Genomic DNA, 22,726 nt, shown 5'->3' with positions numbered 1-22,726 from the left:
ATAGACACATTAAAAGCATGCCACCTGAAAGCTAAATTTCTAAATACATAAACCAGAATTGAATAAAATACACATTTTTCATGTCTTTTGAAAACACTTCATTTTCCTCATGCAGCTTTTAAGTACTGAAAGAGAATTTCCAGCTGTGCCTTGTCAGCCTACGGACCAAAGATATTGTGCTGCTTTTCATTTTCCTTAAGAGAGCTTTTTTAGTTCTGCGAGTAACAGTATTAGCTGCTTCTCTGCACACAGAACAGAGCAGCACTTTGTCCCCAGGGAAAGAAGCTATTTCAGACTTAACTAAGGAATCATCTAACGTGTTTCAACAATCCTCTCTGTTTCTCTGTTTGTTTTAAAGATATCATTGTGATTTTGTTTCATTTGCAACTGGAGACTAAATGACACCAAGCAGAATCTGCTGTTAGGTTAGATTACAAGGTAAAATGTTTTACATTTTAAATTACTGCTTAAAGCATGGTGTTGAATGGCTTAAACTACTTGTTAACTTTGCAAATATGTATGAAATAACATTAGCTGTATTTAGCAATACTTGAACATGAATGCTTTTCTAAATAGAGTATGCAATACCAGTTGATCTGCTTTGTGTTTGGAATGAATGTTTGCCACGTACTTCAAGCTTCAACTAACTGCAAGGGCCTTTAAGTTTTGTGGGGGTAAATGTAAATTGTGTCTATGAAATACATTTAAAGAGCAGCATGTGAAAAATCTTGGCAAATCACTTTAACCCCTTGTGTATCGTGAGAAATAACCATGACATCTTAGAAACATGTTTGAACTTAGCCCGAAGAGCTGAAGAGAGATGATTTAATAAATTTTGATGCTCTGGTGTTTCTAAAGGGTCACTACTTCAAAAATTAACCATTTCCTTTAATGTGACAGCAAAATGACAGATATTGAACTTACTGAAGACAAATGTTTTGAAAGCTACAAACTTCTGAACACATTGTGTGCTAAAAGTGAAGGTAGTAATGATGCTTCCACATACTATGCATGATCTGAACCTTTCTGAGTAAAATTAAAAGATGTACAGCAATGCAGCCATGTTGAGAGTATCTGGTAACACACAGTTAGTGTAATTTCATTATATTAACTCTCTATAATTTATTTTGGTATGTGAACATTTATTACAAAACTTGAACAAACTGAATAGGTTGAATTTCCCCCACAACAAAAGTTGGCTGGCACTATAATAAATACAACTTCTTGATAGATAATCTGAGGATTTCAGTCATGGGCAGTAAAGGCCCAACGCATGTGAGGCCTTTTCTTGTATGACATTCACAATATGGGCCTTAAAACATGAGCCAGTACTTAAATAAGCCAAGGAAAGAAACTCAGAAGTGTAGCTCAGTATTTTGCATGCAAAGAACACCATTTGGTTCAAACTAGCAGCACTAAGCTTTCAGTACTGAAGAGCTAACTTGGTGTGAAAACACAGCATTTAAACATATATATATCTATATCTATATAAACAAGATCAATTTATAAAGAGATATTATTTGAGGGGAGTGTTTTCTGGTTTGGTTTCACTTTCCTTTTTCTTTTAAATTTGCAACTAAAAAGTATTTAATGAAAAAAATGTTTCACTTCAAAATAATTTGATTTAGTATAGAGTTTTACTTGACCCTGAAGTTCAGAGCAACCCCCTGTGACATCATTTGTACAGCAGATGTAACGTAATTCACCCTATACTACCTCCAGACTTTTGGGAATACATCCATAGAGAATGGAAAAGTATTTCACCTGTGCCATTATATGCCTCTGGTCACAGAAGGAAATGATTAAATGTCCAAAAAAGCACCAAGATAATGTAGCAGCATTGTAATGACACAGCTACGGTGTTATTTTAAAGTATGCTATATAAACATGACCATAATTAGGATGCCACTAACTCAACAGAATGAACGCACATGTTCAAGACTTGTTGTATATTCACTTTTCCCTAAGGGCTCTTTGTGTGTTTCATTCAAACCTGAGCAACAGAAGTTTACTGTGTCATTTTATAGCCAGTCATTACCATGCTGCTAAGCTAGACACCAGAAACATTGGGTCATTTGTCCTGCAAGCTGAGGTTCTATGGAACAAGCACTTTCTGGGAAAGAACTGACAGCATCAATGCAGAGCACAAGCTTCTGCTTCTATTTGATCAGTTTAGTAACAGTAATTTCTGTAAAGAAAAGGCCAGTATAAAGCCTGTAGAGCATTTGGAATAACTGTTATCTAACAGGTGGAAAGCAGTAAACTAAAGCCTGGATTAATTTCAGAACTCTGCAATTACATCAGACATTATGTGGATTCCTGTGAGACAACTCAGATTCTCTTTGTATAGAAATAAATACATTAGTTTAGCTTAACAAAATTCTGCAAATGAAGGTGATATTTTTCAGCTAACATAGTTGAATGCCAGGTACAATATTTGACAAGAAATAAACCCCAACTGTCGTAAGCTTATTTACCACCAGCTTCCAGTTTTAAAGCACAATAAAGAGAGAGATTTAATGCCATGGAATGCACAAAAAACATGCAGTCACATGCCATATGTTAAACAAAAATTAGGCAACTTGTACCAGAATCTAAACCTATTGTATAAATCAGAAAACACCACTATGCACAAACTTAAAACCTCCCCTGACCCAGGGAGAAGCACAGTTCACATTCCTGAAACGCTGCCCTGTATTTATACACTGCAAGACTAACTCCAAAGCGAGAGATTACATATAAAAAGCCAGCTGATGATCAGTAAGAAAAGTATTTTTTTAATCCCCTCAAGACTTCTTTAAAGAAAAACCATGGACATGCGCTACGTCTTGTCTTACACACAAAGATTAAGTGCTCTAAGTCTCAAGTTCTTCACCAGTTTTCAACATCAGAACAGTACTACAATACTAGTCACTGCTGTCTCAACTAAAATAGGCCACAGGACAAGAGTGTTTCCTTTTTGAAAGAGTTTTGCCAACAGAGCTATGACAAACCATTAATGGCCTTGGCCATGCACAGCTTTATTTCCAGATTGGTATAGCCACTGCTAGATGTTTTTCTATGCATATTCCTCAATCCTGATTGCTCTGTTTTGGAATGCCACCTATTGGTGACAGTAAATGTAATTCTTATGTCAGAAGAAGAATGCTCAAGCTCTACAGCAATTTTTAATCTCTTAAAAAGTAAATGTAGAGCAAAACTCATTACAGATCAACCATTTTGAGAGTACCTGCAGATGTGGGATGTCACAAATAACAGCTTCTCTACACTAAGGTCTTTGCTACCGCAGAACTAAAAAGGTTCTGTTAAAGAGGTGGATGGCTAGAAATGGAAGCAAAGGCAACATCTCTTTTAATCTATGGAGATGATGACAAACCAAAAGCGTTTGGGGCAGCACATCAGAAATGAATTGGGCATTTTTCTGTTCCTTTGTCATTCCCGTGTATGGAAGTTACAACAACTTGGAAAAAATACAAGTGAAGAAACACTTTATAGGTCTCAAGAGCTCCCTTGGGGGAAGCAGTAACAATTACTAAAATACAAATGCCTTGTGGCACTGCATGTCTAAACTAAAGCAAAAGCAGATTCAAAGCTAGCACCTATCAGAATATGACTATGGCCCTAAGAGCAGATAATCACTGAACCACAATTGCTTGCTTGAACTCTCATCAGGCAATTTCTTTCCAAGGAGCAGCTTGGTTATATTGACCAAACACGTATTGGTCCACCTGCTTTGAAAAGTATGACTGACACAATCTTAAAAGCTCTCTAGGTATCTAATAATCTTCCTTTTTCCCCCCCCATTCCAGGATACTTTGAGGCACACAAAAACCATGCAAGCTACATCATTAGTCTATTATTTCCTGCTTGTCTCTCTGTGCATCGACTTTTCTCACAATGAAACGAGTGCCCATCCGAGGAGGCAAAGGAGGAGAATGCGCAACAGAGGATTGAGAAGGAGCTCCTCAGCGGGGCACAGGTCCCCACAACAGCTGAGCATTAACCCTCCAGCTCCTGCGGCTGCAGTATCCAGCATACCTCTTATTAACATTGATGATGGTGTTATGGGAGTATTTGACTCCCTCATAGGTTTGGGTGGACAGGAATCTAGTTACAACGTCCTACCAGGTAAGAGTTCAGCCCCTCTGCTACTCAGAGCGGGCCAATATTTCTTTTGATTTCAAATGAAACATATAAACTCATGAAAGCTTTATTTTAGTTCTACTTGCAACACATGCTGAAATAAAACTCAGTTACCCTTTTGCTAACCTACTTTTGCTGCCTTTTATTAGAATTTTGTGGTTAGCACATGAAGCTTGTAAATTGTCTAAGCTTAAGTCTTACAGAGAACTCCACTTTGCCAGGTAACAGTAATATTTTCTGCCATTTTTATTATTCTTATTTCATCTTCACCAATAAAACTTTTTGTTGGGATATTTTCATAACTTCAAATGTGTAGCAAGTTAAGGCTATTTGGAAGACTTTCTTGCTTGATCTATCTCCTAACTTGAGGGTCTAACACCAATAGTACCAGTGTTACTTAAAAAAGGTTTAAGTTCTACTTTTGTTGTCCTCGTCTTTTTGAAAAGCAGCATTCAAACTATGTCTGTGTGCAATACTTTGGGAATAATTCTCTACATTGTAAGCAAATCAATAACATGGTAACAGTTGCAATGTGGAACTTACCTTACATACAAGAAATTTATGATGGAAAAACAGCTAAGAGAAAAAACCCACTCACTCAAGACAAGATCACTCTTATATTCCATCTATACTGAGAACCTGGAATACTTAAGTAGTTCAATAGCATGATTTACATAAAACCTGACTTTTTGGTGATCTGAAGGTTTTCGCATTGCTGCATTAATATGTTATTTTGTGGTTTATGAAGAAGATGTAGTGAAGAGGATGAAGTCTTAAGAAACAAATAAAAAGTATAATTCTTTTGATCTTTACTGAACCCTGCCATAGTAATTGTACCAGGCCTCTCTACAGTCTGTTCAAAGGATGCAAGACTAGATAGAGATTGAGAACCAACAGTTGTTGGGTATCTCCTTGGTGAGGTGAGGAGAAAGTTCTTCACTGAGCAAGTCATTCGTCATTGGAATGGGCTGCCCAGGGAGGTGGTGGAGTCACCATCCCTGGAGGTGTTCAAGGGGAGATTGGACATGGCACTTGGTGCCATGGTCTAGTTGTGAGGTCTGTTGGGACAGGTTGGACTTGATGATCCTTGGGGTCTCTTCCAACCTTAGTTATACTGTGGTCCTTAGTGCAGTAAAAGGAGAAAGAACTCTCATCTAGAATGTTTATGATTTTACGTTCAGTGTCACAAATAGGAAATTAAGACTCACAAGAGGAAATTAAGAGTCAAAAGGTGTCAAAAAATAGGCATCCATTCTGAAGAGAAGAAATTCTGAATAGTACTCTCAGGATTATTCAATTTTGAAACTCCAGTTATTAACCAACTGAGATGTTAAAACATGTAATTTCTTTTCACAGAAAGAAGTTCAAAGGTTGGAGTTGTGAGGAACCAACACAGGGTCCTGTCCACTCAATAGCTAATAAATATAAAGGCAAAGATACTTCCAGGCCAGCACCAAGAGTAAAATCACATACTGACTAAAATCATCCTATGCTATATTTTGAATGTTGCAAAAAAATGAGAATGCCCTGATTGCCACCATTCCACATAAAAGATTATAATCTATTTTTATAAGCAAAAAGTTAAGCCTTTTAGTCTGTCACCAAAAGATATGACCACTAGGCTAGTAGCTCTCAATTTCAATGGCAAAATACATTTTAGTCACAAAATCTATTTGTTGTGAGTCCTTGCTTTCAGAAAGGCCGAATCATTTCAAATGAAAGGGGTTTGGAACACAAGCCCCATGAGGAGAGGCTGAGGGAGCTGGGGTTGCTTAGCCTGGAGAGGAGGAGGCTCAGGGGAGACCTTCTTGCTCTCTACAACTACCTGAAGGGAGGTTGTAGACAGGCCGGGGCTGGTCTCTTCTGCCAGGCAACCAGCACCAGAACAAGAGGACACAGTCTCAAGCTGTGCCAGGGGAGGTTCAGACTGGATGTTAGGAATAAATTCTACACAGAGAGAGTGATTGCCAATTGGAATGTGCTGCCCAGGGAGGTGGTGGAGTCACCATCATTGGAGGTGTTTAGGAGGAGACTTGATAGGATGCTTGGTTGCATGGTTTAGTTGATTAGGTGGTGTTGGATGGTGGGGTTGGACGCGATGATCTTGAAGGTCTCTTCCAACCTGGTTTATTCTATTCTATTCTAAATGTTTTTATGTAAGAGGTTTTCATGGGGAAACTAGAACGAACTCTTGACTACAGCATTTCTAGTGTGTACCACATCACCACTCTTATAATACACACTATTAATGTCAAACCTTAAATTTAAAAATATTTATTAAATGAAGCAGAGGAAAATACCACATAAATCACATCCATGTAAGATATTCCAGCCTCCCTGACAGAGCCCATCAGTCATGCTGAAATAATGCATAGTTCTCCCCCTCCCTGCCCCTCTTGTTTCTTTCTATCTGGACTCACATCCAAAAGCTGAGCTAAAGCCACTGAACTCATTTTATTTGGAACTCCATGCTGAATTTACACCATATTTCCAAAGGTTAAAAAGTCCTATGCTCATCTGCCAAAGACTTCAACCACAAGGTATTTTTTTTAGTCTAGCTTTTAAAGTTCAAAATTTTTTCAAGTGAATGTCAGATTTGGAAAGAACAGATCCCGCTAAATAATAGAACACTATTATTAATCATGCTTCACTCACAACAGAAGAAGCTTAGTTTTCTTTCTCCCAGCTACTTATTTTACTGTTAGTAACCCAAGAAAACTATTTGCAGATATCATATGCAAGATGAAAACCAGTGAAGCTAAATAGAAGTCTAACAGTATCTAGAGAGATCTCCTTCCTCCAAACAAAGTAAAATCATATGGACCATTTACAAGAAATCGAACAGATCACCACAACATAAGACAGTTTTCAGATGTTTGTCCACCACACACACTGCCCATTAAGCAGTGCAGAATAGGATGCACACTATTTCTTATCTCTCTTAAACCTCACTTCGCCCTGCTTGTACCACTATACTGAAGCTGAGGAGCATCTCAGCACAGTCTTTACTCTGTCTCAGAGGGGTTGTTAACTCCATAGTGCAAAAACCAGTTCTGCAATGCAGTGAAAGGGTAACTCTTTGCTTTTGAGTGCACACACTTGTCCTTTCTTTCTAAGGAACTCTCATGTGTGTATAAGATGAGATAATTTGTTAAAGTATCTGCAGAGGCCAAGGCCTGATAACCCATATTTTCATGCTTAATCAGACAAAATTTGCACAAACTTCAGATTCAGAGCAGTAACTGAAACAAAACAGAGAATTTGAGGAAGCGCAGAAGAATTTCCATCTTGAGCCAGATATGTTCCTCTGGAACAGCTGGCATTTTATTGTTTAATATGAGAAAGTGGAGTGTTCTTTTTGTGTTTCCTTTGGAGATTATTTAAAAGAAATATTGTGGCTTTCTGGCAAGCACATAAAAACCATAAGTCAGGATCCAGCAAACAGCTGGATTACCAATACCTGGGTAGAATGACAAGAGACTTACAGCCAGCTAACATTTTGGCGTGAGCTAACTCATCTCCTTCAGTTAACATGGCTTGAGTTGACTAGAGCACAACTTTATGTGGCTGAAATGATGCAGAGATATCCTGGAACGTAGAAAAAAACCAACACCACAAGATGCAACTGTTCAAAAAGATTAATTTTTCCTCTTTTCCATTTTGAGAGTCACTTAAATCAAAACAGCATTTTTCAAAATAGAAGGAGTACAGAGTACCACCCAGACAGGATGATCTTAATGATTAACATTAATTGTAGAAAACAGGTTTGTAGCCAAGAGTCATTAAAAAGAAGGGCAAAGAATATCCTTGTTATGAAGATGACAGTATGACTATCTTGAAAGACTTGGCAAACTGCCTGATTTTGAGTCAAATATTAATGCCAGAGACACTTCCAATGAAATATTTACTATATACTTGTCAGGCTATTTAGAGACTATCCTGAATATTATTCCCTTCAAAACTGAACAACCAAGAATGGCCCCGGGTGGGGTATGGGAAAAAAACAAACCCTGCAAACAATCTCTCCAAAGATAATCTATCACAAATGAAATCCTCTTGCATGTAAATTCAGTTGAGGCAAGCTTTTTCCACTGTATTAGACAGCCTTCATCTGAAGCAGGAAGTCAAACCAAACAGGAAAGAGAGATTTTTATTTTGTGTGTCTTTTTTTTAAATTATTTTTAATATGTATGCAGGAAAATACAAAGTAACTTGTAACAAATGCTTCAGCAATGCATTCTTACATTAATGACAAAGAGGAAGGTGCGTAGGGAGCACAGATTCTCGCTAGATTCAGTGATTCGCTCGAAAAGAGGAGAAGAATCTCAGCCTTGGCTTCCCTTCTCTCAAAAGACCAAAAAAAGGCATCATGGTGAAGTGCAATGTTTATCCTGGAGTCTGGATCAGACCTGCCCAGGGAAACTTTTGCTGAGGTAGGATCCATGACTGGAAGGAAAGAGAGCTGGAAAAGTGTCCTTCCCAAGTTTTTACACTCTCCAAACAACTTGCCTACTGAATATCCAAGTATAACTTACAAAATAAATATCTTCGGCATTTCTTGCTTAAAATTTTTGTAGATTCATGTCCAGAAACTTTGGAGACAAGGTATTTACTAGCACAGGTTGTTCAAGCTTGCAACTTTCCTAGCAAAGAGGGTTTTTTTCCAATAAAGCAAGTTCCAGGGAAGAGGAGATGTTTGCTACCTCAGCAGCCATTACAGTTGCTATAAAATGAATATTGTTATCCTCCCAGTTCCAGAAAGCCTTAACTAAACCTTCTCATTTAATGTGCAAGACATTAGAAAAGATGCCTAGTGCACAAGAGAGAAGCAGAAGAGTGTCTGGAAAAAATATTCTCAGGCTCTGCATGAGTTATTTACGTGCTACAAAGAACTTCTGCTTCTTTCTCAGCTGCAACTAGGCACAGCTTTGACTGAAATCCGTGATTTCTGGTTTCCATTTCTAAGGATGTAGAGGAAAGAGGAGATGCCATGCAAAAGACCCTCAGAAACTCACCATCTAGATTTAATTTCCCCATTTTAGGAATATCTCTAAACTTGAATAATTCAAGACAAAGCTGGTGACAGTCCTCATCAGCTGACTAGGAAGAGGAGAAATGAGCTATTGTGACAGTTGTCTGAAACACAGGGAGCAGACACCTAGAGGGACAGAGAACCTACAATCAGGTAACAGCTACATACACGTTAATTGTGGACCTCCCCCTCAACTAGCTGCACAGCTGAGAGGCCAGGAACTAAACAGCAATCACAGACTATAAATAGCTGAACTAAAAACAGCCCTGAACAACAAGGAATAAGGGTAAGATTGCTCAAACAGGGTGTATTTTACAGATTTTCAAAATGAAAATAAAATACTAGTGCTTCCTTCCAAAGCTTTAAATAAACACTGTTTGGTTTATTTCAGTTTAAGTTAATTAACTCCATTTCTCTGCTTTCTTTCCTTAGGAAAGAAGGGGCACTGCACAGCTAATGGGATGATTATGTATGACAAAGCAGTCTGGTCTCCCAAGCCCTGCATTACCTGTCTCTGTTCAAACGGAGAAGTGATATGTGATACAACCATGTGCCACCCTCCGAAATGTCCCAAAACCATTATACCTGCAGGAGAATGCTGCCCAGTCTGTTCCGATGCTGGTACAGTACACCATAATACCTCTAATGTTTTTAAAGTATCTCCTGCAAAACCTAGCATAAAGACATTTAGTGACATCAAGGATTACAAGATACACACTATGCTTTTACAGAGAAAACAAGTTTTGAATTACATGATAAGAGCAGGTCTTGATAATTTCTACTCATGCTGACTTAAGTTTCTTAGAGTACACTGGCTGAGAGATGAGTTGGATATAGCATTTCAAGAAAAGATGTTAAGTATGCAATAGTAGAGATAATTATATTAATTTTCCCCCCTTCTGCTTCTTCCCAACTACCTTTACAACATTTTGGTAAATGTATGAAGAACAAACATATGGTTATGTTCTATATCCCACTTTCACTTACAAAGGATCAACCAATAGCTACTAGCCATTATTAATGGATTAGACATAGCTAACAAACATACAGTTTACAGACTGTATTATCCTTTGGTAATATAAAAACCATGCAGCTATTTAATTTCATGTAAATCAAGAGAAGAAAGGCAACTCGCAAGAGGAACATGAGAACTACAATCTTGCTGCTTCTCCATAAAAAATGTGAATAAGAACACAATCTTTAAAATGAAAAGGAGGGGAGGAGGAAAAGGAATGGAGGAAATAAAGATGACCTGTGTTTTCCTTTCCCCACTCCTAACACCCTGAGTCTGCAAAGTACTTCCTCTTAGTGTAAAAACATTGTTTAGCCTTGTCTGTGTGTACAGAAACGCACTGAGTAACGACATCACAGAAATTCACTGTAGTGCAAGAAGCCATGATGATTGAAATACCCAAACTCCCTCTGACTGGATTTGATTTGTGTTTCTATGCTAGCAAAAACAGCATTTTGGTAATGGACTTAAGACATTTCCCAGGCAAACTCCCTACCAACAGCCATCTCTACACCCGGCAAACCCTTGCACGACAAAACAAATCTTAGCCTTCGCGAATGCTATTCAAAATACCTTCCTTCCACTCCCAGACACATTCTTTTTCCTCTTCAGACATGTCTATCAACATAAAAATTAATGTATTAGTTCAAAAAGAAAGATCATGAGGTGTACATTTTTTTTTTCCCCTCTTTTTTTTTCTGGGGATGCAATGAATCAATACCCATATGCAAACTGTCCTGTATGTTTGGCTTAATCATTTTGCAGTCACAATATGTCTCCTTGGTCAAGCAGCAATTTAAGACCATATTTTCATTCTTCCAAAGCACATTCTAAGGGCAATACTATTCTTCTATATTTACAATATTTTACTATATGAGGGGAACAATATTTACTAAACCTTTTGTTTCATACCCTCTTATTTAGACATCTTTTGTTTGTTTGTTTTTGTTGCTCTCATTGCCTCTGCTTAGCCTCCTCTTTGGATTCAAGTATTATTCCACTGGATGACATCAGTGAGTTTTCTGGTGATTTTCCAGAATCCAATGACCTCAACAACACCAGTGTCTTGTCATCAGCACACACTCAAACTGAAAATGATGAACTCCTTAAAGATGAACTGCTTGAAGCAGAAGTTGTAGAGATCAAAGAGAAAGGGCATCATAAGAAGGATGAAAAGAAAAGAAAAAGGAAAGGCAAGAAAAATCGACAGAAGCATAAAGCTCACCACAGAGACAAGAAGCCTATCACAAAGAACAGAGCTGCAGAAGAAGAAATCCTTGATGAAAGTGATGAAGATGATGGCCTTTTCAGAATGCCATCTCATTTCCCAATTCCTGTTCCACCCATAGAACCTCCTCCTTTGCCATCTGGATGCTCCACCTCAGACAGCACAGTAAGCTGTATTAATGCCAAACTGACACAAATACCACCAATCTCAGATCCAGATCTAACAAGCCTAGACCTTACAGGTAAAGAATGGGTTCACATTGCAGGGTTTTTCTCATAAAGTAGCATTATCCATTCTCCTATGCAGTCAACAGTAATGTTAATACTTTGTCATTCCTTGCCATAGAAATGTATTGAAATTAATTTTACAGCTATGCCTCTAAAATGTTAGACCTGCTTCCGAGTGTTTAAATACTGATATGAGTGTATCTACACACAACTACAGTACATAATACAACTATTTTTGTAATATATTTTCATGCACAATACAGATGCATTCTATAATGTGTAACTCCAATGATATTCTTGAATTCTGTCCTAGGAAATAGTATCACCACTATCTCAGATGAAGCATTCAATGGGATACCTAATTTGGAATGGATTGATCTGAGCAAAAATAACATTACCTCCTCTGGCATAGGTCCACAAGCATTCAAAGTAAGAAAGCTGAAATTTTCTACTATTCTATAACTAATATTGCTTAAAGTTTTTCCTGATGTTTGGTCTAAGGATCCATCTATATCTAGCTCATGTCTGGGGCTAAGCTACAGCAGTTGCTCTATCACCCAATGACCTCTCCCCAGCAGAGAAAAGGAACTAAGAAAAGGGAAGAAGGCCCATGGATTCAAGTGAAAATGGAGTGAATGAAACTGCCAAACCAATACCAATATCAATATCAACGTATATAAAGTTATACTCAGCCCAGCAAAGGTACAGTGGTGACACTAAATGGGAAAGTAGTCCTTGGGAGGAGGAGAAGGAAGAGAAGCAAGGTCAAGAGGAGCCAGAGTAGGAGCCCAAGAAGGAAGTTCTCTGTTCTCAGCAAGCTTTCCCCTTTACACTTAAGGTGATGCTCATTGTCGGGGATCTACCTGTAGCTAACTGGGATCAGCTGCCCTGGCTGACTCCAAAATGACTTCAAACTCCAGCCTGCAGCCCATGGTTGGCCTGGAATTCTGTCCCAGCAAAAACAGGACAGAATCTAAACCAGTCTGCACCTAGTCTGAGTAACTATTGTATAATTACAATACACTGAAGCCTGGCTATTTCAACAAATCTCATAATTATCAAGAATATCTAGAGATTTGTTACTGACATTCACTAAGTATTAAATGGTAAGCAAAAAGAGAGAGACAATTTTCTGATATTTCACCAGCTGAGATTTCAGAACTGAAAGGTTCACATTCCGTGAACATCACTCGGGATACTCAGGCTCAACATTCATAAATTTACGCATCATCTTTCTCACTGCATGAGCTCTGTAAAGCTTGTGCTCTTGGATTCCCCAAAAGACTTGCCTTTGCCAAGCCTTCAATAAAAATCCACTCCAGAGCAGTTCATGTAATCAGCTTTATGCTTATTGTTGACTGTCCTTAACGAGAAACTTGCAAGCATTGCTGCTGCTGCTGCTGCTACTAAAAGAACAGATTTCTCATAAAATAGTCCAGGAATCTTTCTATATTAAGCCATTTTTGTACAAGGGGAATTTACATGGTAACAGGCTGTTCAAGTGCCTCTGCATAATAATTTCTCATGCAGCAAGTACACGCAGGCAATACAAATACAAAAGGCATATGAACAATGTACCAAATTACCATAGTGTGGTTTAAATTCTGTTTCCACATGCAATCAGTTTTCTTGTATACCACCTCCCTGCATGTAACATGAACAGCTCTGGCTGATTTCAAAGTACCTCAGTTCCTACAACTCCTCTGAAATCGAAGAGGATGGAAATGACAGACCAGGAAGGTGTCTCAACCATGAAATAGATTTCGGTGAGGCTTACAGCACACCAGGCAGTTGAGACAAAAGCGGAGGAAAGAAGGCTTCAGTGGTTTCACTGTTTTAAGAAATGCTGACTACTGCATGATTACTGAGGTGCATTTATCAAAATTAAGCAATGGTAATTTTTCATACCATTTTTTTTAAGATGATGAAGCCACAAATATCTCAGACCACTGAAAAAGTTGTCGTTCCTATGCTTGAGTAAAGTAGAATAGAATAGAATAGAATAGAATAGAATAGAATAGAATAGAATAGAATAGAATAGAATAAACCAGGTTGGAAGAGACCTTCGAGATCATTGTGTCCAACCTATCATCCAACACTACCCAATCAAGTAAATTTGTTGATCTACAGAAAACCATCTATCTGTTCACAAATGAAGAGTACAAACACAATAAATATATAAAGGTGTGTGCTTTGAACTTCTTAATACTGCAGCAGTGTGGTAGGGCAATACCTACATGACTCAAAGACAGCAGTAGTAAAAACATACTTATGACTGGATAGCTGCAGGTTGGTCATGTGGAAAGTTAATGCGCTCTGTCAAGCTCCTCCCATTACACATTACATTAACCGGAATCTTTGTCAATATTTAGCATGAAGAAATGGATTACTTAGACTGACAAACCTGCTTTGTAATTCAAAACACTGAATACTAGAGCACTGCAGCTGAAAATCCCCAAAGCCCCTGTGTTTAAGAAAATGGTATCGTGTGTGACCTACTCCAGGTGATCCTGCTCTGGCAGGGGAGTTGGACTTGGTCTTCCAAGGTCCTTTCCAACCCCTAACATTTTATGATAAACACGGTATGTTTAATCATATATTTAACACCTTTATAATCTTTCTTCTCTTCTTCCCTATGATTAAGCTCCTGAAAAAGCTAAAACGTCTGTATTTGGATGGAAACATGCTGGCACATATTCCCTCTGGACTGCCATCAACGTTGGAGGAAATAAAAATAAATGACAACCACCTTCATGCCATTGATGAAGATGGCTTACAAGGTATTTAGAAAACCAATAATGATCATATGAAAAGATCAGAATCAGTTTGAAAAGCAGAATGTTCAATTAAATGCAACTGATTTGATATAAACAGGAAAACCAACTCCTAACTTTTAAGTGCTATGTTTTCAAAAGGCAACAAAACCTGAAAGACTTGTATGACAAATTTGAAAATTACATTTTCCCTTCTTCTGCAATGGCTACTCTCCCAAAGTTTATTATTCAAGGTGACTAAGTAGAGGTGGGTTTGAAATATGTGGAAGATAAGTTACCCCCCAACCCATACCCTGATCACTTTGGGTGGCAAAATATTAATTATTTTTTTAAATTGCATAAAAGTGAAGAGAATTTGATGTGCATGAAAAATCAGATAGAATGTAGTGGGAGTTTAAGGTGGAATGTAGTTGGAGTTAACCATGATCATTTTGAGCCAAGCTAAATGTATGCTGATATAAAAGGGGAAAAAAATTAAAAAGGTAATATTTTGGCTTCTTTGCTCCTTTGCCTCTCCTGCCAAATGGGTCCCTATTCAAACTGGATTGGTTTGGTGATACAGCTCACTATGCAGTGAAATAAGTGCTTGTCTGACATTAAAGAAAACTGAGACTAAGGGCTGCAAGAGCCTTTTAGTATAAAATGATCAGACTGCCCTGGTAGGAGGAGCTATACAAAGCTTCTGTCAAGAGAAAGAATTATTTGCATTATTTGTCAACTAGGAAATTATTATGAAATAGTTATTTCCTACTCACATGCTTTGATCCACACTGGTTTCTTCTGTTACCTGCTTTTGTATGGCTGATGAGGAGGAACAGTGTAATCACAACCCAGTACAGTAAGTAGGTGGGTGACAGAGCAGGGGAAGACATAAGCCCAACATCAGAGCAACATTAACCCATTACCACTTCAGTGACTGGAGACCCATGGACAGGGCAAAAAGGTTGGTGAGGGGCTTGGAGCACAAGCCCTATGAGGAGAGATTGAGGGAGCTGGGGTTGCTTAGTCTGGAGAGGAGGAGACTCAGGGGTGACCTTATTGCTCTCTACAACTACCTGAGGGGGGGTTGTAGACAGGCAGAGGTTGGTCTCTTCTCCCAGGCAACCAGTACCAGAACAAGAGGGCACAGTCTCAGGCTGCATCAGGGGAGGTTTAGGCTGGAGGTTAGGAGGAAGTTTCACACAGAGAGTGATTGCCCACTGGAATGGGCTGCCTGAGGAGGTGGTGGGGTCGCCGTCGCTGGGGGTGTTCAGGGCGAGGCTTGGCAGGATGCTTGGTTGCATGGTTTAGTTGATTGGGTAGTGTTGGATGATAGGTTGGACATGATGATCTTGAAGGTCTCTTCCAACCTGGTTTATTCTATTCTATCACTGGGCAAATGTACAAAGGTCGACACACAGAGTACTCCAAACATCATCTGCACATAATCACAAAGTAATAAGGTGCAAAGGATAGCACAAGTCTTAGAGCTCTCTTCTTTTTCACTCTAAGTGGGAGTTAAAGCTCTAAATTCTATGAAATAAATCTCCTATCCATCTCTCAAGTTCTACAAACTAATAAAGACTCGAAATTCTATGATTATGAGATAACAAATGAACATCCTCTCACTGCAATTTTTCATTCTGTGAACTGAGCTGAGGAATGTTTAAGATAATCTTAAGTATGCATTTTTAACAAGACATGAGCAGGCATTAACTAACAGAAATTCCATCTTTTTCTCCCTAGGTTTAAAGAACTTAGTCACCCTGGAATTAGAAGGAAATAAACTAAGTGAAGCGAATGTCAGTCCTTTGGCCTTCTACCCTTTGAAAAGTCTCTCTTATTTGAGACTGGGAAGAAATAAGTTTAGAATTATCCCACAAGGTCTTCCTGTCACTCTTGAGGTAAAAAAACCTAACAAACAAATCAACCAACAACCAATCATTCAAAGTGTTAAAAAGAAAACCAAACAAAACAGCTATCATCAGGTAGAATTAAATTTAAACTTAATAAATTTGCTTCTAGAGTCACTAATATTCTTTTATTCCTAAATAATTATTTCTAGAAATTTACTTATATAACAATTCCATCCCAATAGGTACATTTTAAGTCTGTACCAATCTAGTACTGTCTCTCAAAATAGGGCAGCCTGCAACTTCTGTGTGTTCAGTTACACAGCATTCACACAACGCTCCTAATAGATAATGTCTTAGGGTGTAAAAACTTCGTGAACTTTGGGTTACCACAGAGTGAAGTTCACGAGACAGCAACAAGAACGAGATCTAGAAAAGCTGTGTTATGAGAGAAGATTAAAGGACAAAGATTATCTAATCTGAAAGACTGAGAGATAAATACTTTTTTGATGCCTACATCTAACCATTCTCTTCCCTTTTTTGGCCCTTTCTGACTCAATTTTTCTGGTTTTACAAACCTTTGCTGAAGTCCACCTCATTTGAGGTTGAGGCCAGTTTGAAGGAGAAGTTTATTTCTCTTCCTTGAAAAGTTTCCTCATTACTTGATTTTTAAACAAGGAATTTATCATTTTCATAGTTTCCCATGTGAATGTGATTTGTTGCAGAGTGTTTTTTTCTTTTTTTCCCAGGGATGCTATCTAGAAAGTATTTTCTTCCTCCTTTAGAGATCTGTCTAGTTCCATTCTCTGCTTACCTCAATCTTCAAAGATATTTCACGCTACCTATTAATTTCACCATCTTTCTTCATTCTATCTTTCCTTTTACTCTTCCTCGTTTCAGTGGACTTGCATTTGTTTCCTTTTATTTTTGAGGTCTCCCATAATCTTAAATGCAAGAAAGGAAGGAAAAACAAACCCAACCCCAACCCCAAATCTAGCAAATCCAGCTGTATGTTTTGTGTAACATTGGCTTCTTCTATTGTGTAACATTAGCTTCTTCTACAGCTCCTGCCTGCAACCTTACTGCAGCCTAAAGTTTTGCACTACCCATTCACTTATGTGTTGTATTTTTCTGGTTTTTTTCCACTGTATTTCACTATTTTTCATTTCCCCCCTTCTTGTTAGAACAGGGGACACCTGGCAAGTTTTTCCACACTTTGTATACTCTAGGAACATCTAATTTTAAACCAACACCTAATAAATTCACAAACAACAACTTTCAGGCTACAAATTTGCTTCTCAAAATAATCCAAGTAGTTCCCCATCCCTGATGGTGTTTAAAAGGTGCAGAGATTTGGTGCTAAAGGACATGCTTTAACACCATCCTTGGTACAGTTAGATAATGGTTGGACTACGGTCTTAAAGGTCTTTTCCAACCAAAATGATTCTATGCTTTTTCTCTTTTCCCAAAGCCTTCCTCTACAGGCTCTAAATTCTATTCCAGGTCCTATACACATTTCAGACACAGCTCCATTCTTATTTCATGTCGTGTAAGATGCAGACTCATGACATTAAGTGTTGTAAAACATTGTTTTTGATTCCTACATATCTGAAAGTTTCAAAGCTCACAAATACCCAGCAAAATACTACAAAAGCAAGACAATATTTTTCACACTAGTAGCTTCCCAAGACAAAAGAAAAAAATCCAAAAGAACAACTTTGTCAGTCTCATCTGTCTCACATGATAGACTCTTGCACTGTGCAACTTCAAGCAAGACGAAATGTACAATTCTTCTTCTTTCAAAGCAGTTTGCACTCTCACAAATGAGAAAACAAAACAATTGCTTTGAAAAATGGTGTTCCTGACAGTCACACTACAGCTACAAACTGACTCTGACTCAGATTCATAAATTAACAAACAGGCCAGGTGATATAGAAGACAGCTAACAGCTACATTTTGAATTTGCAATGGGAACAAACAGCATATTTTGCCTTCACAGATTTTCTTTTCAAATGCACTTACAGGAATTATACCTGGAAAGTAATCAAATTGAAGAAGTGTCAGAAATTTGCTTTAACCATACAAGAAACATAAATGTCATTGTGCTAAAGCATAACATGTTAGAAGAGCACAGAATAGCACCTTTGGCTTGGATAAACCAAGAGTAAGTAGAAATCATTTAAAACACAATTCTTTTTCTCTGTCATTAGTGAGTCAGATAATGAAATAAATATTTGCACTTCTTTACTTTTAACTTCAAATGGTAGTTACCTTAGGTTTGAGGGGTTTTCTTAGCTAATTTGTCTTCATTTGCTTTGCTTAAATTGTATAATCTAGGAAACAGTCAGCTTTCAAACAAAAGGATCTTACACCTCAAACCTGTATCATACTAACATGAAAGTCTTGTCTTTTCTCACTGTTCAGTCAAAAAATGAACATTGTCATCAGTACTTGATATAATTATATAATATGTAATTTGGTATTTATATTTAAATATCTCACAGGTAGTTAAAAAATAATGGAATATTGTCTTAGCCTTGTTTCCTGTTGGATTAAAAATTATGAAAGTATATAAAATGAAGAGAAGATTGTGCAGCCACACTGACTAACTGGGCCTATAGGATGGCTGAGGAGGGATGTTTCATCAGGGAATGTGGTGAGAGGATGAGGAGTAGCAGTTTTAAATGAAAGAGGGTAGATTTAGATCAGTCATTACAAAGAAATTCTTCACCACAAGAGGTGAAGAGGTTGCCTGAAGAATTTGTGAAGGATCTGAGTGTGGAAGTGCACAAGGACAGACTGGATGTGGACTGGTCTAGCAGCAGCTGTCCCTACCCATGGCAGTGGGTTTGGAACTAGCTGACCTTGAAAGTTCTTTCCAACTCCAACCACTCTACAATTCTATACTATAAGCAGAGTAACAAATGAGAATGAAAACAAAACAAAACAAAACAAAACTAAAGACACTACTGCCTTTAATTCTTGTGGTAAATTATTTGCTCAGCCATGCAGCACCTTGCTGAAAGCTCCAAGGCCCATTGGCTGAGTTCTAGATTTGTAAACTGCTGCTTCTGAAAAGAACAACATTCACTAGCAGCTGCTCTCTGGAAATAAAGCACACTGGAATGTTTCTAAAGGAGCCATTCAGAAAACAATTCCATTTCAAATGGGGCTTAGAACAACATTTAGAAACCCATGTCAATGGGATAACCACTGAAGTCCCAAGCTTATTATATGTTTTCCCACGTAACTTGGTACTGCAACTCAGCAATGCTTGTCCATCACAAATTAGTCCCTTGAGTTTTCCCATTCAACCTTTACTCTGTACTCATTATTGGAGATTTTCCCCCCATCAACAGAATCTTTGGCTTGGTTGGTAACTAATGATTTCAGTTCATTTTATTTTGAGAGTAATTGTGCATGACTATGTTCCAGAAAATGCACACTGTTCCACTAACAGAAACAAATTTCCCTTTGCATTCAGTTTCCTGGTAAGCACATTAAGCACTCTTTTGTCCAGAAAGCAGCATTAACAAAGCAGGATGCTATAATGTTTCATCCCTTTGTTTGTTTGTTTTTCTTTTCCTTCTTTAATGCAGGAACTTGGAATCAATTGACCTCTCTTTCAACAAGTTATATCATGTTCCTTCCTACCTGCCAAAATCTTTACTACATCTGGTACTTATAGGAAATCAGATCGAAAGAATTCCAGGATATGTGTTTGGTCACATGAAGCCAGGGTTGGAGTACCTCTACCTGTCCTTTAACAAACTCACTGATGATGGAATAGATCCAGTATCTTTTTTTGGAGCGTATCACTCTCTGAGGGAGCTGTTTTTGGATCACAATGACTTGAAGTCTGTACCGTTTGGAATTGATGAAATGAGAAAATTACGTTTCCTAAGACTGAACAATAATAAAATAAGGTAATTTCCAAGCCCTTTGTTACATTAATGACAAATGTTACAAGGTATGCTTTAAGAACTTTCTACTGTTAAATAAATATTTTTTAAAGAATTCTGATGGAGCAGCTAAATCCTGAACTTCCTACAGCAGGATATCCGTGTATGATTAAGGGAAAGTGAGATTTCACTCCTTTGAGTTCTTGAAAGTGCTCACCAAAGTGCAGAGCACCAGTTATCTCCAGGAAATCAGTTTGCAATAATGCTTGGGCCACTACGGTATGATAGGCACAGCAAAGTACCAGCTCTTTTTGCTCTTGAGCCCAAGCCCAGACTGGTGACAGAGTAACTGAAAGGAGTCATTGGCTGCTGCTATCACTGGTAGTGGCCTTTGCACAGGTTTCAGCCAACCCCAGCTGTGAAATCAGGCATGCTCTCTAGTTCCTCTTTACTGTTTACAAAACAAAAGAATGGTAAATAGAGGATCTTATGTGTGCTAGATGGAGTTTTTGTTCAGCAGCACGTGGCGATGCTTCCCTCAGGAAAACTATGACATAAGAAAACAATGCAAGGAGAGAATTTTTCAAAGAACAACTTGTAAAAATCCTCAGTAAATAAGTAATTGAGAAAATGTAATGTACTGATGAAGTGACCATTTCTAAATGTATGAAGTTATGAGTTATCCTGAGTAAATAACATGTAATTCCTCTCACAATGTCACAGGACGGTCCCTCCAGAACGCATCTGCAGGGCTCACATCAGTGATGATGATGTTCATGGCAACAGCGAAGAGGAGGAAAATGAAGAGTCACACTTGGAACATGTTCACCTTGAAAACAACTACATCAATACAAGGCAGCTCTCATCACACGCATTCTCATGCATAAGGTCCTACTGCAGTGTTATTCTTAAACCACAGAAGACCAAATAAACACCTAACTCTCACGCTGCAACCCCTGCATCTAGAAACACAGGGTTACTTATTCTCTGCTACTAACAGGTCTGCCTATTTCTGATCTAAACCCTTCTTACTAGTATGAATAAGATACAGTATATCACATACTGAAGTAAGGTAGTAGTGTATTTTTTTTACTATAATTTCATTGTAAAACCATTAAGTGTATATTTATGCTCAGGATTATGCCCTAGGTTTTTATTTCTACTGACAGACATTTTTCTTAAACACAACTGTGTCTCCACATACACCTCCACAAGACTGGGTTTTAGAAAAGGGTAGAATAGAATAGAATAGAATAGAATAGAATAGAATAGAATAGAATAGAATAGAATAGAATAGAATAGAATAGAATAGAATAGAATAAACAAACCAGGTTGGAAGAGACCTCTGATATTATTGAGTCCAACCTATCGTCCAACACTATCTAATCAACTAAACCATGGCACCAAGCACCCCATCTAGCCTCTTCCTAAACACCTCCAGTGATGGTGACTCCACCACCTCCCTGGGCAGCCCATTCCAATGGCCAATCACTCCTTCTATGACGAGCATAACGAAACCCTCAGCTTGGTCCTGTTTCATTTGATTAACTGAATTTAAAACACTTCAAAGGGTGACATCAACTTTTAAATATTTTACAAATATTTACAAATAAATCCTTCAGCTCAGGGCACTCCAGTGCAAGCATCAAATTTCTTAGTACATTGATAGTACTGGGGTTTCCAGCAAAAAAATCACTGCGATAAATTCTCTGCCAACTGAATTTTCATGGAAAAAAACTTAAATTGTTTGCTTTAGAGAAGAGATCCTGAAAACTCACCAGATTCTATGTTTGAATACAAGGAACCAGAAGAAGAAACAATTGAGTTTTGTATATAATAAACTTTTAAGCAAAGTTTACTTGAACTGTTTCAATCTCACTTTGTTTTTAAACTCTGTGAGTGGTAGGTCCCTCAGGTTACTTCACCAGCTTTTTATACTGTATAGGATCAGGGTCATGTTCCCCATTTAGGGGATTGATAAGACTTTGTTAAAAGTATAAAATATTCAGTTACTGGTTCATTGAAAACTTCTAGACAGTAAATCACCACTTCAGGGTGATAAAAGTTTCAGCAGTACACTCGAAATGACAGCCTCCTTTGGTATGCAGTAATGTTTACAAACAGAGCTCTGTTTCCCTAGAAAGGAGTTCAGTCTCTTGAAGAAAAGAAGCCTTTTAAATATTCCATTCCAGGCTTTCATATTATATTCTTTCACTAATGAGGCCAACCATTTGATAAAAAGTACTCAACATTTTTATTTTCAAGACCAATTTCAATGTTTTTTTCCAATCATTTCAGCAAAAAAGAAAAGTAGTTCTAGCATCTTTCATGGGGTTTTTTGTGTGTTCTACAGTCCTTTCTTGAAAGAGTAGGCGGATGGTAGGAAAGAATTACAGATCACTGACAAGTCATTATTTTTCTCACAAATACTTTCCACTGGGCTATTCTGTGAGGCATAATGAAAATATGTACTGTTTTCCTCAGCATTATAGGTATGCTGCCTAATTATTTCCTCTTCAGAACAGCTCAGAACAATGGATGAAATGGCATCATACAGGGATTGAACTTTTTAAAAG

The 22,726-nt window shown here is 37.9% G+C and overlaps 1 protein-coding gene across 1 annotated transcript; it reads left to right on the top strand.

Moving 5' to 3' along the window:
- The first annotated feature begins 265 nt into the window (after positions 1 to 265).
- Positions 266 to 21,256, top strand: ECM2 (extracellular matrix protein 2). The gene is made up of 10 exons (XM_009907626.2): positions 266 to 438; positions 3,810 to 4,128; positions 9,608 to 9,796; positions 11,159 to 11,656; positions 11,956 to 12,071; positions 14,287 to 14,422; positions 16,142 to 16,299; positions 18,273 to 18,412; positions 19,848 to 20,174; positions 20,874 to 21,256. The coding sequence occupies exons 2-10, from the start codon at positions 3,834 to 3,836 to the stop codon at positions 21,079 to 21,081; spliced, it is 2,067 nt and encodes a 688-aa protein (XP_009905928.2). The 5' UTR covers positions 266 to 438; positions 3,810 to 3,833; the 3' UTR covers positions 21,082 to 21,256.
- The last annotated feature ends 1,470 nt before the right edge of the window (positions 21,257 to 22,726 follow it).

The sequence above is a fragment of the Dryobates pubescens genome, chromosome 1 (genome assembly GCF_014839835.1).
Source record: "Dryobates pubescens isolate bDryPub1 chromosome 1, bDryPub1.pri, whole genome shotgun sequence".
Lineage (NCBI taxonomy): Eukaryota > Metazoa > Chordata > Aves > Piciformes > Picidae > Dryobates > Dryobates pubescens.
This window is presented reverse-complemented; position numbering and strand designations above follow the sequence as displayed.